Here is a 13579-nt window from a genome sequence, read left to right as displayed (position 1 = left end):
TTTGCACTGTCTTAGATGCTGCCAACACCGGCAAAAAAAAACTGGATTAATTTTCCCCTTTGAGTGTCAAATATATAAAGAATTTCCACTTAAAAGGAGTGAAAAACAACTATCCTTCATGGTAAAAAATGAGAGCCAGGAATAAATTTGGGGTAAGACACTGACCTCATTTATTCAATGAGCTGTCACAAACCCTGCGACGCTCCATAGTTGATGCTAAATCTATTTTATTAACTGGAATGCAAAAGCTATTTAGCTTTTGCTAGCAGTTTCAGACAACCCTGCTAGAGCTGTAAGAGGTTCTCTCAATTAGACTAAGTCAAAGCAGGCAGCAGAAAGAAAGAAAGGCGATACAAGCCCAGCCGTGTGGCTAAGCATGTGGGGTCTGTGGGTAGGCAGAATGAGCACTGCTCATGGCAGTGATGAGGCTCACACATAGGGAAGACACAGTCCCATAATGCCAATATTGGAGATTTGGGAGCACATGACCCCACTGACCAGGTGGACACCACCCACAATGGGAGCGCCCCAGGGGTACTCCATACCTCGGGATTGAGGAGATGAGTGTGGACCACAGCTCTCTTGATATCATAGAGGTCAGTGTAGTGCTCTAGTGCTCGCTGTAGGAGCCCCGCCTTTTCACAGAGCTGGGCAATGTGGGCCCGATCATAATGAGTAAACATCTGATTTCCAAGCATGGCATCTGCAACCTGTGAAAACAGTGAGTTCAGTAAGAAAGCCTAAACTTTAGTAATAACTTTTAAGAGCAGTTGTTTAACTGTGAACCTCAGGGTACAGCTCCAGAACAGTGCTCACGGGTGCTTCCCCGTGTCTAGGCCCCTTGCTCACATCTGCACTTCCAAAGCAGCGGAAGTTGCTTTCAGTCCCAAGCATATCTCTGGCCATCCTTCTAAGTCACCTGAGGCTTTTCACACAAGGCTCTGTCCTCCTACGGTGCAGAGTCAGGCATGTGCAAAAGGCTGAGGCTCTGCCCTATAGTGCTGTCACTGGATCAGTCTAGGCTGTCGCTCTGGCTTTTCAGCCATCACTTTTGTATTTTTCTATGGCACGGTCAATGTGAGGGCTTGAGCCTACCAAGGCCTCTTCTTTAATGAGCTCAATGCTCAGACTAGTAACAGAATTAGACCTGAAAGAACAAACTCCATTCATGTCTGCTAGACTCTCTGGTTAAAGGCAGAATGAGGAGTAAGGGGTTGCATTTGAAAAATAAACATTCCTGGAAAGAAGGCTGATGAGACTTAACATTGTTTAAACAAGGAAATTCTGGGCTAAGAATGGGTGAATCAACACAGCAACCTTGCTGCTCTGGTGAGTGAGCCAACCTTTGATATCTAACCAGTAGCTAGTCTAGATGAGATGCATGCCTTGGTGCTTTCACACTCTTTTCCATTGCTTCCAGGATATAGAACACCAACCAAGTACCATAGACCCCCACAGAAAGCAGTTTCGCTTTCTGTGGCTTCAGACTGTGGTTACCTGCTCAACTGTAGTCCTAAAGTAGCAAAAGAAAAATTCCAGAAGTAAACAATGCATAACTTCCAAATAATGTACTGTTCTAGTTAGTGTGATGAAGTCTCATGCTGGCTCGCTCTGCTTCGCCCAGAGAAACTGGAACTCTCATACAGTACTACTGGGAATGCAAAATGGTACAGTAGCTTGGAAAACATATGGTGGCACCTTCATAATCTACACACAGATATATCGTATGATTCAGCAATTCCACCTCTGGGTGTATGCTCAAAAGAATTAAAAACAGGGATTCAAACAGATACTTGTACACCAATGTTCATAGCAGCACTATTCACAATAGCCAAAAGGTAGGAAAAAACCCAACTGTCACCAACTAGATGAATGGATAAACAAAATGTGGCATACACGTAGTACAGACTATTATTATTCAGCCATAAAACGGAAAGAAATTCTGATACATGATACAACATGGATGAAGCTTGAAAATAATACACTAAGTGAAAAAAGCCAGACACAAAAGGACAAATATTGTGATTCCACTTATATTACGTGTCTAGAACAGGCAAATTCATAAAGACAGAAAACAGATTAGAAGTTACCGGAGTTGGGGGAGGGGATAGGGAGTGATTGCTTAATGGGTACAGAATTTTTGTTTAGGATGACAAAAAGTTCTGAAAATATATAGGGGTAATGGTTGCACAATATTGTAAATGTATTTAATGCCACTGAATTGCACACTTAAATATGGTTAAAATGGCAAATTTTGTTTTGTATAATTTTACCACTATTCAAAAAAAAAAAAAAGGAAAGAAATGATGCTCTGATTGTAACTACTTCTATGAAAGTCTTGCACCATGGATGCTGGAAATCCCTTGCAGGAAAGTCCTGGAGAATGTCCACTGAGGCAGAGATAAACCTCTGATGTGAGAACAGCCCAGCCCAAAGCCACTGCTTTTAGGGCCGTGAGTCCCACACAAACAGGTGCTCTGTCTCTTGGTTTCAGCCTTGATGTCACTTGCCTGGGGTGCATGAATCAAGTTCATCTCCAACAGGCGAGTCTGGAGGTGCCCCTCAGCTGGGCGATTATTTTTCAAGGCATCCAACAAGAAGGAAGTACACTGCTGAATTAAACTGTTTTCCATGAAAACATCTACAATCTGAAACAGATCACAAGCCACATCTTTACCCAAAGGAAACTTTTATTTTCCTGTTGAAATAGTTCCTGAAATTGAATCTTATTTAGAAATTGAATAATTAGTACCTTCATTTACATTTTCTTATGTCATGAAAATTCATGTAATTCATGGCCATTATTTGTTAGTGGGTAATTCTGTAAAATTACATCACCTACGTCACCAATAGGGCATTTTACTTAAGTAGATTAAAGGAAGTACTTTTATAACATCTGAATCCCCAGAATCAGTGCTCACTTCAGCAGCACATATACTAAAACTGAATCCCCAAAATCCTCTGAAGTGATTCAGGTGATCTTAACAATCTATTACTTGAATCCTAGAGGAAGTCAGTATCTGATTTCTAACCAGGCACAACTGAGAAAATGCAAATATTGACTAAGACACTAATCATTAAAGTTAAATAGGTGTTAAATAATTAATAAGCCTTAATAAGAGGTGAAATACAGGTAATGAATTATTATTGTAATTGATTGTATAATTGTTTCCATATTTATAGTGCATGAGAAAAGTTTATATTAAAATACTTTAAAAATATGAAAATAGTACAGATATAAACTGGAGCCTCTCCCCATTGAGATTTGTGTAAATCTGGCTCAAAACCTTTTCATGATCATGATCTTAATCACGATCTCCAAAATATATGCAAATTCTAAAATATATAAAACCAATATAACTGTACTTATTATTTCTCTACAGGTTACCGGTTTTCTTGCCTTGCTTTGTTACATACCTCTGTATTACCCAAAGCCCTTTGCTTAAAGTTTACCAGTGACTTGTCATATGTTTTTATCTAAGTACTAAATACTTCCTATTAAATTAATAGTTTCATGTTTACCTAACTCCAGGATAGTCAGATATCCACAAGATGAAAGTCTAAAGACTTGAGATCATTCACCATGACCAGGTACTCAGGCAGAGTTCAGGCCCTTTGCCAGAAAGGAATAATAAAGTGGTGACTGGGGGTGAGGGGTGGGGGTGGCTACCATTCTAAAATGACATCCTCACACCCTACCACCAATCACCACACAAAGAAATAAGACCCTTACAACTCGACACAAAAATCCTCTAAAATCCTTCACAACAGTATTCAAATAATAAAAGATTAGAAGACAAGTACCCCTAGCACATCAGATTTTTTTAAACTGGAAGATTAATAGCAAACGAAGAAAAAAATAGAGACACTGATAACAAAAACGAATGAAAAGAAATCTATTTGATGGTTATACAAAGCCACAAAAAACTGTCCCAAATACCTGTGCTCACCTGGTCAATGCTGGCCAACGGCTCCTCATCCTGCACTAGCATTTGAGAAAACTGTAGGCCCTGGTCTGGACTGACCCTCATCACACTCCTCAGCAGAAAGATCCAGTCTGGGGCATAGCCAACCTAGAAGCAAGGGAACACCCATCAGGAAAAGAAACGAAACTTTCAGTGCTAAAAAAGAAAATGTTAGGGTTACCCGAGGGTAAGGGGTGGGCGAGGAGGGGGTAGGTAGACAGTTAAAGAGGGTCAAATATAGGGGGGTAGGGGTAGGGTGAAGTGGGTAAAGGGGATCAAATATATGGTAGCTGAAGGAAACTGGACTTTGGGTGGTAAAACAATAGAATATACAGATGACAAATTATAATATACACCTGAAAATTATATAATTGTATTAACCAATGTTACCCCAATAAACTTAATAAAAAAATGTTTCCCATCCTTTGTTCTGAACTTGAGTTTACAAAGAAATGAGGAACAATATTAGCATGTGTAGGTGCCAGCCCTCTGCCAAACCCAACACCCAATTCAATGTGCCAATCCCATATATACTGACGCACAATCAACTAAACAAATGGCCTGGACCACAAAGAAGCTGCCCAACCAGTGCGCAAGCTCTGATCAAAACTCAGCACAGTGACTAGTGAGCCACAGGGATAAGGTCTGGATGCCCACCAAAACAGCAAATTAACACACAGAGGATGCTGGGGGGAATGGAGAAGAAGGGAATAAAAGATAAGATGAAATTACAGGAAAGCCCCTGACTGGAAAGTAGATAGAAACATAAAACAAAAAAATAAATAATTGAAGAGAATAAAATATGACCATTATCAATGAATGAGATGCTTATAGCAACACTGACAACTCTCTCACACCAGAGCACTTACACAGAAGGGTATTTTATAATCTTCAGAATCATTAACCACCTGACCACAAATGAATTATTTGTGAAATGCTAATGATTAAACATGCATTACCTTTTTTGCATAGAGCACAATTTTCTGAAACTGGCCTGTTTCTGCAAAACACTGGATAACTTTGCTCGGCACATTTGCCCGAAGGTACACACTTAGAGCGAGTGTAGGGTCAGCAGTTTTAATCAAATCTCCAAGTTCTTCTGAACATTCCAGCTGTGATGTGCCAAAGGGACAAGGTGAGATTAGGATCAGAGGAGCAGTGAGCCTGTGACCCAGTTTCAAATAGTGCTGGGGGTAATGATTTCACTGGTGTTTGTACCTTATCTTCTTTCAGCCACTTTTCTAAGAGTTGCTTGCGCCCTTGCTGAAGAACTGGACGGCAAAGTTCTAAGGATTCCAGTTTATTGAGCTGACCCTGATCAAGCAGGATTCCAAAGTACTGGAGCAAAGGAGAAGCCTGCCCAGGCTGGGCGGGAATACTCTGGAACTTCCGAACTGTGTCGCTGGTACGCAGGATTCCCTATTGATAAATGGAAATGCAGGTCGTTGTGCTATAATCACAGGTCATCCCTTCACTTAACTTGCTAATATGAAAAAAAAAAATCTGCAAATAGAAATTCTATACTAAACTGTCAGGGACAAAAAGTCTTCCATCGAGGCAATGGCTTCTGCCTTCAGCAATAACCACAAGCACAGTGGGTCTTGGACTCACACGCCACTTCTACTTAAGGCCTTCCTTCTCCCTAGCTCGCTGCAGTGAGAAGCAGGCTTCTAATTTGGTCTTCTAGCAGTGAAGTTCTAGCATCATTACTTTCTAATTCAAAATACTTTACCTACTCAGAAGCAGATCTGGTCCCAGGACAATTTGTGCTAATGAAAAAGATCAAATAAAATACCCTAAGCAGTACTTTTATGCTCTGGAAGAGTGGACAAAGTTCAGAGTAGGAAAATGACTAAATGCTAAATGAAATAGGGTACAACCACTCGACTATTATATAGCTCTACATTTGCTAAGCTAAGGCGTTGGGGAAGAAATATGTATGCACATAGACGAGAGCTAGAAGAGTATGTCACTGCAGCAAAACTCTGCTTTTTATTTGCTTCCATTATTGTTATGCCATTGGTACAAAAATTTAAAGCTAAAAACTACTAATCAAACACTAAGATTCTCCAACATCAGCAGTGGAATGCCTTTATGATTTAATCCACTCTCAGAACGGCACACAGTGTTCAAATATCATTACCTTTGGTGTAGATGCTGCTACTTTGGCGGCTTCGGCATAGTTCCCCTGTGCAAACAGGGTACTAAATTTTCTCACAAATAACTCCTCTGCCCCAGCCAGGTTACTACGAATGGCCAAACGCAGACCAAGGTCTGGATTCTGAAGCACATTGGTTGCATAATTCACAATATTATCTTCCTCAACACAAACTGACAGCACCTATAAGGGCCCAACAGGTGAGATTGGTTCAGCCTAAAAAAGTGCTCCACATACAAGCACTGCCATATTCTGCTCATAGACACTGGAATATCAGCAAAGTTCTAAGGCTCATGCTGAGTTGCCAATAATGTTGGCCCTAATAGTGACAGCATGCACAGGGGCCATATGCCTAATGGTAACACAGTAGAACACCACGGTACTGCTGCTACAGCATGAGATTCTACAGTTATTTAAAAGATTATAAACGTAGCGAGTGAAAGCAATATAAAGTTGCATGGACATGGACCAGTGATGTGTTCGGGATGACAACTGAGCCAAAATAACCCATTTGGGTAGAACCGACAATGTTTCTTCTCAACCTTATTTTTTTTTTAAGTACTGATTTTCTTGTTTTAACTGTCTTTTTAACTTCGGTTGAGAAAGGTAACAGGTAGCAGAGTATCGGCTTTTCAACTCTCCCTAGTAAACGTGTGCATGTCCTGAAGATGTCAGTATTGTGTATTAGAACCGCTGGTCCACTGGTAGCAGCTTCATGTAGGGAGGGAGCTGTTCTCTTCTCAGACTCAATCATGTGTCTGAGAGGTGAGATGATATGAAGAAGGGAGACAGAGGTGCAAGCTTAACAATACCTGACCGTTTTCCTGGACAAGGAGGAAAAATTAAGCTTTTCCTCCATAGTACCCAGGGAATGGAGAAGCTAGGAGATGAAAAGTTACATACCTGTCCCTTTTTGTTGACACTAATAATTCCCGAGGTAGGTTCATGCGGAGCAGTTACAAAGATTGTGTCGGCACTAATACGGTTCATGTAGATGCACACGCCAGACTCTAGATCATACATATGAAGATAGCCATATTTTGTGATCAAATAAATAACACCATGTTTAGTTCCAATCTAGAAAAAGAAAGAAAGCAACAGGTGGAAAAGGAGAAGCCAAATAGAGCAAAAGAGTTCACAAATGAACAATGAGCTCCTGATAGATGGAGCCCAAAGTGATTCTAGTCCTATCTCACTGAGAACTAATTTTAAAGACAATATTTTGCCCAGCCAATCTCAAATAAAGGTCCAAAAAGTCAGGCTATTCCATATGTCTTTCAGTAGAGCTATCCTTTCCCCAGTTTCTTACCAAATCCCGTTAAGCAAGCTGCAAGTTTATAAAACAAGGGAAAAGTCTGGGTAAAGACCTTAAACATTGTGTTCACATTCCAGCTTGCCCTCCGCCACCACTTATTAACCTGACCTTTGCCAAATGCCATGAACTCTTACAGAAAAATATTTAACACACAGGAAATCTTGATGGGGTGGGAGAAAGACAGATGAATTTACCCAATTAGGTTATAAAACTTATAGTAATTAAAAATGTGTGGTACTAAGAAATAAAATGTGGCATTAGCATAGGAAGACAGAGACAAATGGAACTTAATTGAGAACCCTGAAACAGAATCAAACATATATAAGAATTTAATATGAATAAATATTTCATATCAGTGGAAAACAGACTTTAATCAGTATACAATATTGATATAACCAGCTGGCTATCTGGGGATGAGGAATGAAGGTAAAGAATAAGATCAGTATTTTATTCTTTAGATCAAAGTAAATCCCAGATGGATCAAAGATTTTTAAGTATAAAATAAAACTAAGCCATTGAAAAAAATATGAGTGAATATTTTGATCACCTTGGGGTATAGAATTCTTTTCAAAATATGATATAAAGCCATATAAAAATGCAAAACTTCTACAAGGTGGAACACACCACCAATGAACTTTTGTTATTACTGGGAAAAAATATTTGAAACATATCAGGCACTTAATATTCTAAAACTACAAAGGGTTCTTACAAATAAGATAAAACCTAGACAGGAAAAATGCCAAAATCAGGAAGAGGCAATCAACAAGAAGCATATGTGTGACTGGTAAACCCATTCCACTTCAACAGAAAGAATGTGAACACCATCGGACACTGTCCAGCTATCAGGGGTGGTGCTGGCAGGAGTGTGACTGGACAGGATGGTTATGAGAGTCAGTGACATGTATATGCCTGTGACCCTGATCCAACAGTTTATCCTTAGACTTTCAGATTAATACACAAAGATGAATGGACAACAATGTTCCTGTAAATGTTTACTGTAAACATAAATACCCATTGACAAGGGACTGTTTAAATGAGTTATGACACATCTACAGAACACATGGCACAGATGTTAAAATATATACATGTATTTTACTGGCATAGAATGGTCTACAATAGCAAGAGAAAGTTGTAAAGTGCAAGGCCAATTTAAAGCCATTTTATAAGAGTCTATTTGTACATATCTGCATCAATGCACTCATGCAAAGATACTTCCAAAGAGGTGGTCACAATTATCAGCAGTGGTAGGATTTTGGTTGATAACTCTGTTGTTATATGTGTTGATATTATTGATAATTTATCGACAACATATATTTTTGTGATACAGAAAAAAGCCAATTTCACTTTGGAAAAAAATTTACATTCTTTGATCATGAAACTATTTCTAGAAATCTAACTTGAAATTATTGTAAATATCATCAAATATTTGAGAGCATAAAAAAAGGAAATAGCTCAACCATCCCACAATTATGGTACATCCCCCCAAACAACGGTTTACTTCCCACAATATTCACAAAGAATGTAATAACTTGTGGAAATGCCTACAATGTACTTACTGAGCAAAGGAGTAAAAAGGAGAGATTACATTATCTTATATAATATGATCCCCATTTTGCTCAGAAATTTTTCATATAACAGGTAATAAGACCATGATGCACTTTACAACCAATTGGATTGTTTTATATATTTTTGTACTACAGTGAACATCTAATCTTTTATAATAAAAAGAAGGCTTGGAGCTCTGGTATGCGAGTTGGAAAAAGTCCTGTTCACAGAAAAGAGTGCTCATCATCAGAGAATGTTATGGCAGCACAGAGCTAGAAGATAAGCCTCAACATCATCTTCTCTGTGTTCTACTATATCTGCTGTGGCACCTTCTGAGGCACAAGAGGCCACCATCAGCTGTCTGTGATTTGTTCCAACCCACTTAGAGAGCAGCATGTGTACATTCATACCTGAATAGCTACTGGGAAATCAGTCTGTGCCTCTGAAGGGAAAAATACATCCACAGCTTTCTTTACAAAAGGTTGGTTTCCTGCAGCAGGCTGTCCGACTTCGATTATGTGCAACTAGAAAAGAGGTTTTATATTAATCCAAGTAAATGTTCTTGATGGCAAATGATACTGACCAAGCACAGTGGTGAGCAGAGCCTTACGTCAATGCTCGGTAAGACTAATATTAAAGTTACATTCAAACAAGACCACCTCTTGGTTAGGGGTGCTTATCTTATTTACCAACCTGCTCCCACCACCAAGTGCAACAGAAAGAACCAAAGCCAGGAGACCAGAGAAACATATAGTTCCAGCATGTTGGCCGAGTCACTTTTCCCCACTCTGGGCCTCAGTGCCAACACTCAGGAGACAAGGGGGGCTCCCACTGGGATCTGCTGTCCCTGCTGCTCTGCGACATTTCTCCTGGACACAGCTCATGCCAACACGAATCAGTTAGTAGGCAGAATCTCATAACTGAATGTCAGACACATAAGATAGTCAGTTGTGGTGAAGGCCTGAATTTTTCAAGGTTATGCTGGGACCATAAGAATCTTTGGAGAATCTGTAGGAAGGACAGTGAACTAGGGGACCCATCGCTGCATTTATCAACACACTTCAAATTCCTTTTATCTAATGAAAATGTACCATGGCTAAAGCAAGTCTGGAAAAAAATCATGAGTAGAGGTAGATCAGAGACACAAAAGAACAAGGGCTGGAGGGGAGGCTCAGCAGAGAAAGTAGATGCGTATACACCTAGAGGATGATCTGGCCTGGCAGAGAAGCGGGGAAATACCAGAGGCTTGAGGTGAGCAGAGGACAAACACAGAAAGAGATAGGCTGAAAGGGGAGGGCTGATGGAGCCAGCGGGCAGAGGCGATTGCAGGTTAAATAGGGAAGACCGAAACTCCTTGAATCGGGGCACTTTAAGATAAATGGTAGTTCAGGAAAATTCTTTCCAATGGTGGGGAGGGTCTGAGGACCTAGTAAGTGGCTATTCCCTAAGCCAAATATAGGTGATAAGGGCCTAGTCTACCACAGTTGTGAGACTTGCTAAAGGCTAGACAGTGGCAACAAGTGGAGCTTGAAAGCAGCGGTTTCCTGCTTGAGTCTAGAAGGATAGTGGCACTGCCAAAAGAAGCAGGGGACTAAGAAAGGAAACCAGGCTTCTTTGGGAGGTAGTGGGAGAAGGGTGTGGCTATGGACAGGTGACACCCATCTGTGAGAAAGTTAGCAACAAGGAAATGGTGTCCAGGCAAAACTTAGATCCACATACGGAGACCACAGAGCCATTCCCCTAAGTAGAGCTGGGCTGAATTAGAAGGCAGGCATGTGCAAGGGGCACAGGCCCAGAAAACCACTGGAGGGACCCCACACCTTCCACTGTGGTAGGAGAAGTGACATTCGACCACAAAATATAAGCCAGCAGCTCTTGGGACAGCTTCTGTGGGGGTTTGTGTGTGTAGTAGGGTCTGTCACCACAGACTGCCCCTGGCTGAAGCTCTTGAGAGGAGAGGGCCCCCTGACAGCTGAGTGAAGGAGATGAGGAGCATGCCTATCTTCCGAGCCCTTCTCTTCTTGGGCATCTGCAGAGGGCATTTCTGGTGTGCACTCTTCACAAGGAGCTCAACAGGGTAGGTTCTGCTCCTACAGAGGAGCCTGTACCTGCCCAGCTCTGTGTAGGAAGGTGAAGAGGCTCATTCTGAGGCAATATTGTAGCAAGCTCTTTGTGCAGGCTGACGTTTTTTTACCTGACTCCTGTTTTTCTATTGGTCCTCAACCGAGGAAAGCAAGAAAAATGTTACACAAGAGATCAAAGTAACCAATAAGAATACTTAAGATGAAGGTATGTGGGAGCTCCCCTCACACAGATTCAGAACTTCTCTAACTTGGAGGAAGACTTCAGGTCTAGGGACCAACCCCAAACAGTGATTTCAAGAAGTGTTTCTAATGAGAATGTACTGGGGTCCGGACTCTGTTTTTTTGTTTTTTTTTAAAATATTATTTTATTATTAGTTTCAAGTATATAGTGCATTGATTAGACATTTATATAGTTTATAAAATGATCCCAGTAATTGCTCTTTCCCTCCTCTGGCTTTCCTATTAGCCATTACATTAATGCTAACTGCATTCCCTATGCCGTGCTCCCTATCCCTTTGACAATCTATCAACTACAGATTTGTACTTCTTTAACCTTTCACCCCATTCTCCCAGCCCCCGAACACCCCTCCCCTCTGGCTGTCCCCAGACTGTCCTCTATATTTGTGAATCTGTTTTTGATTAGTTCTTTTTGTTTCATAGATTCCACATATAAGTGAAATCATATGGTATCTATCTTTCTCTGACTTATGTCACTCAGCTTAATAACCTCTAGGTCCATCCATGTCATTGCAAATGGCAAGATTTCATTTTTTTAATGGCTGAGTAATATTCCATTGTATATATGAACCATAACTTCTTTATCCAATCGACTGCTGATGGGCATTTAGGTTGCTTCCATATCTTTGGCTATTGTAAATTGTGCTGCCACAAACATAAGGGTGCATAGATCTTTACAAATTATTGTTTTGGTTTTCTTTGGATAAATATCCAGAAGTGCAATTGCTGGATCGGACTCTGTTTTGAGGCAGCATTCCAAGTGTGCCATGGTGGAACCTCAGGTCTTCTGACATCATGAACTCCTATACCTCCACACCTCCACCACTCAGCTCTGTCAAACATGTACTGGTCATGCCCCTGAGCCTAACAAAACTCAACTTGCTCTGAAGGCAGAGCCTCTCCTCTCTGTAGCTCCCCTGGGGAGAACCTTGCCTCAGTAATGTAGGACCTCAGTAATGTAGGTCAGGATGGCATGCGCTGGCTATTTCACAGCTGTAGCCTCCGTGAGGCTGATGTGTGAGAGCACAAACCTACAACCCCAGTGCCTAGCTCATGCTCAGTAGACTCTGTCAAAGAGGATTTTTAAGGGATTGGGACCAATTAATCAGTAGCTGACTTCAGGTTTCTAACTTTATGCAAAGGTTGGCTGCAAAACCACCAACATGTACAATAGGTGAGAGATTCTAAATATAGCAAGAGCCTTCATTCACATAAAGCATCTGCAGGCCATCCCCCATACTCAATTATATTCTGGTTTTGAAATGTCAGCTAAGTGGCTACCAATGACACTCGTAGAGACACCTAACAGACCAGGATGCTTTTCTGGAGGAAAAGACAAAGCGGACTAGAACTTACCTTGCCCCCTGAGGGACTGCGTACAGCAAAGCAGAAAAGGGTGGCAGGTTTGGCATTCCCCTCGCTCTTGAACTCTGCAAAGGCACCAGCATGGCCTTCTATGGGCTGTGAGACCTTCCTGTCCACAGAGTAAAGCTGCATTGCCCCAACCACACGGTTTTGCTAAGAAAAGACATTGTGCAATAAAAGGGGGAAAAAAGAGACGAATGTAAACAATTGTTAACCAAACGTTTCTAGAATTAAAGTATCATATGTTGACATAGTTCTAATAAAAAATAAGCCTTTAGCTATTATAAATTTGATGTGGAAAGATGGCTACAACATATCACAAGATGAGAAAAAAAATAAGACTACAAATTAGTCAAATGATCCTAATTTAAGCATAATGTATGTGTGTATACACACAAGTATATATGTGTATATAACGTGTATGTATATACGTTCATAGAATGTGTGTGTATATGCGCACGTGTATACATGCACTGACATACATATATTCATAGAAAGTAAGCCTTGGGAGGAAAAACTCCCAAGTATTAAGAGTAGTTAAATCAGGAAGATGAGATTATGACCTAATTTTAAAAACTGTTTGTGTTTTCTGAAATTTATAAATAGCAAAAATGTATTTAATACAACCAATAAGACTAATATCTTTTATAAAACTTAGAACTTACATTTTCCAACAAAGAATTTTAATACATTTATATCCAATGTCAAATGCTCAAAAAGCTAAATAAATGGAACCAGAAAGAATCACAGTTCAAGCTTTTAGAATTCAACATTCAAACCATCATCTCTGCCCCCATGCAGTCTGTGGGTAAGTTCAGATCTTCAAGTGATTCCCCACCCACCTACATCTCCTTAAAAGGGGGAAACAAAGGCTTTCACTTTTTTATTTTTAAAGACCTTTTCTATTGTA

At 40.4% G+C, this 13579-nt stretch overlaps 1 protein-coding gene across 6 annotated transcripts in view; it reads right to left on the bottom strand.

Annotated features, from left to right (window-relative positions):
* Positions 1 to 13579, bottom strand: part of CLTCL1 (clathrin heavy chain like 1) — an 83636-nt gene that overhangs the window by 38051 nt on the left and 32006 nt on the right. For 5 of the 6 annotated variants that reach the window (XM_039868355.1, XM_039868354.1, XM_039868353.1 and 2 more), the window contains exons 4-12: positions 12661 to 12822; positions 9394 to 9507; positions 7027 to 7200; positions 6109 to 6306; positions 5184 to 5384; positions 4925 to 5077; positions 3951 to 4073; positions 2511 to 2648; positions 546 to 710 (exon numbers count right to left, since the gene is read on the bottom strand). In XM_039868355.1, the coding sequence (XP_039724289.1) occupies positions 546 to 710; positions 2511 to 2648; positions 3951 to 4073; positions 4925 to 5077; positions 5184 to 5384; positions 6109 to 6306; positions 7027 to 7200; positions 9394 to 9507; positions 12661 to 12822 (1428 nt within the window). The remainder of the gene's footprint in view (positions 1 to 545; positions 711 to 2510; positions 2649 to 3950; positions 4074 to 4924; positions 5078 to 5183; positions 5385 to 6108; positions 6307 to 7026; positions 7201 to 9393; positions 9508 to 12660; positions 12823 to 13579) is intronic. The other variant, XM_039868358.1, reaches the window with a different exon arrangement.

The sequence above is a fragment of the Pteropus medius genome, unplaced genomic scaffold (assembly GCF_902729225.1).
Source record: "Pteropus medius unplaced genomic scaffold, Ma_sr-lr_union100, whole genome shotgun sequence".
Lineage (NCBI taxonomy): Eukaryota > Metazoa > Chordata > Mammalia > Chiroptera > Pteropodidae > Pteropus > Pteropus medius.
The sequence above is the reverse complement of the archived record's forward strand: the minus strand, read 5'-3'. Positions and strand labels throughout refer to the sequence as shown.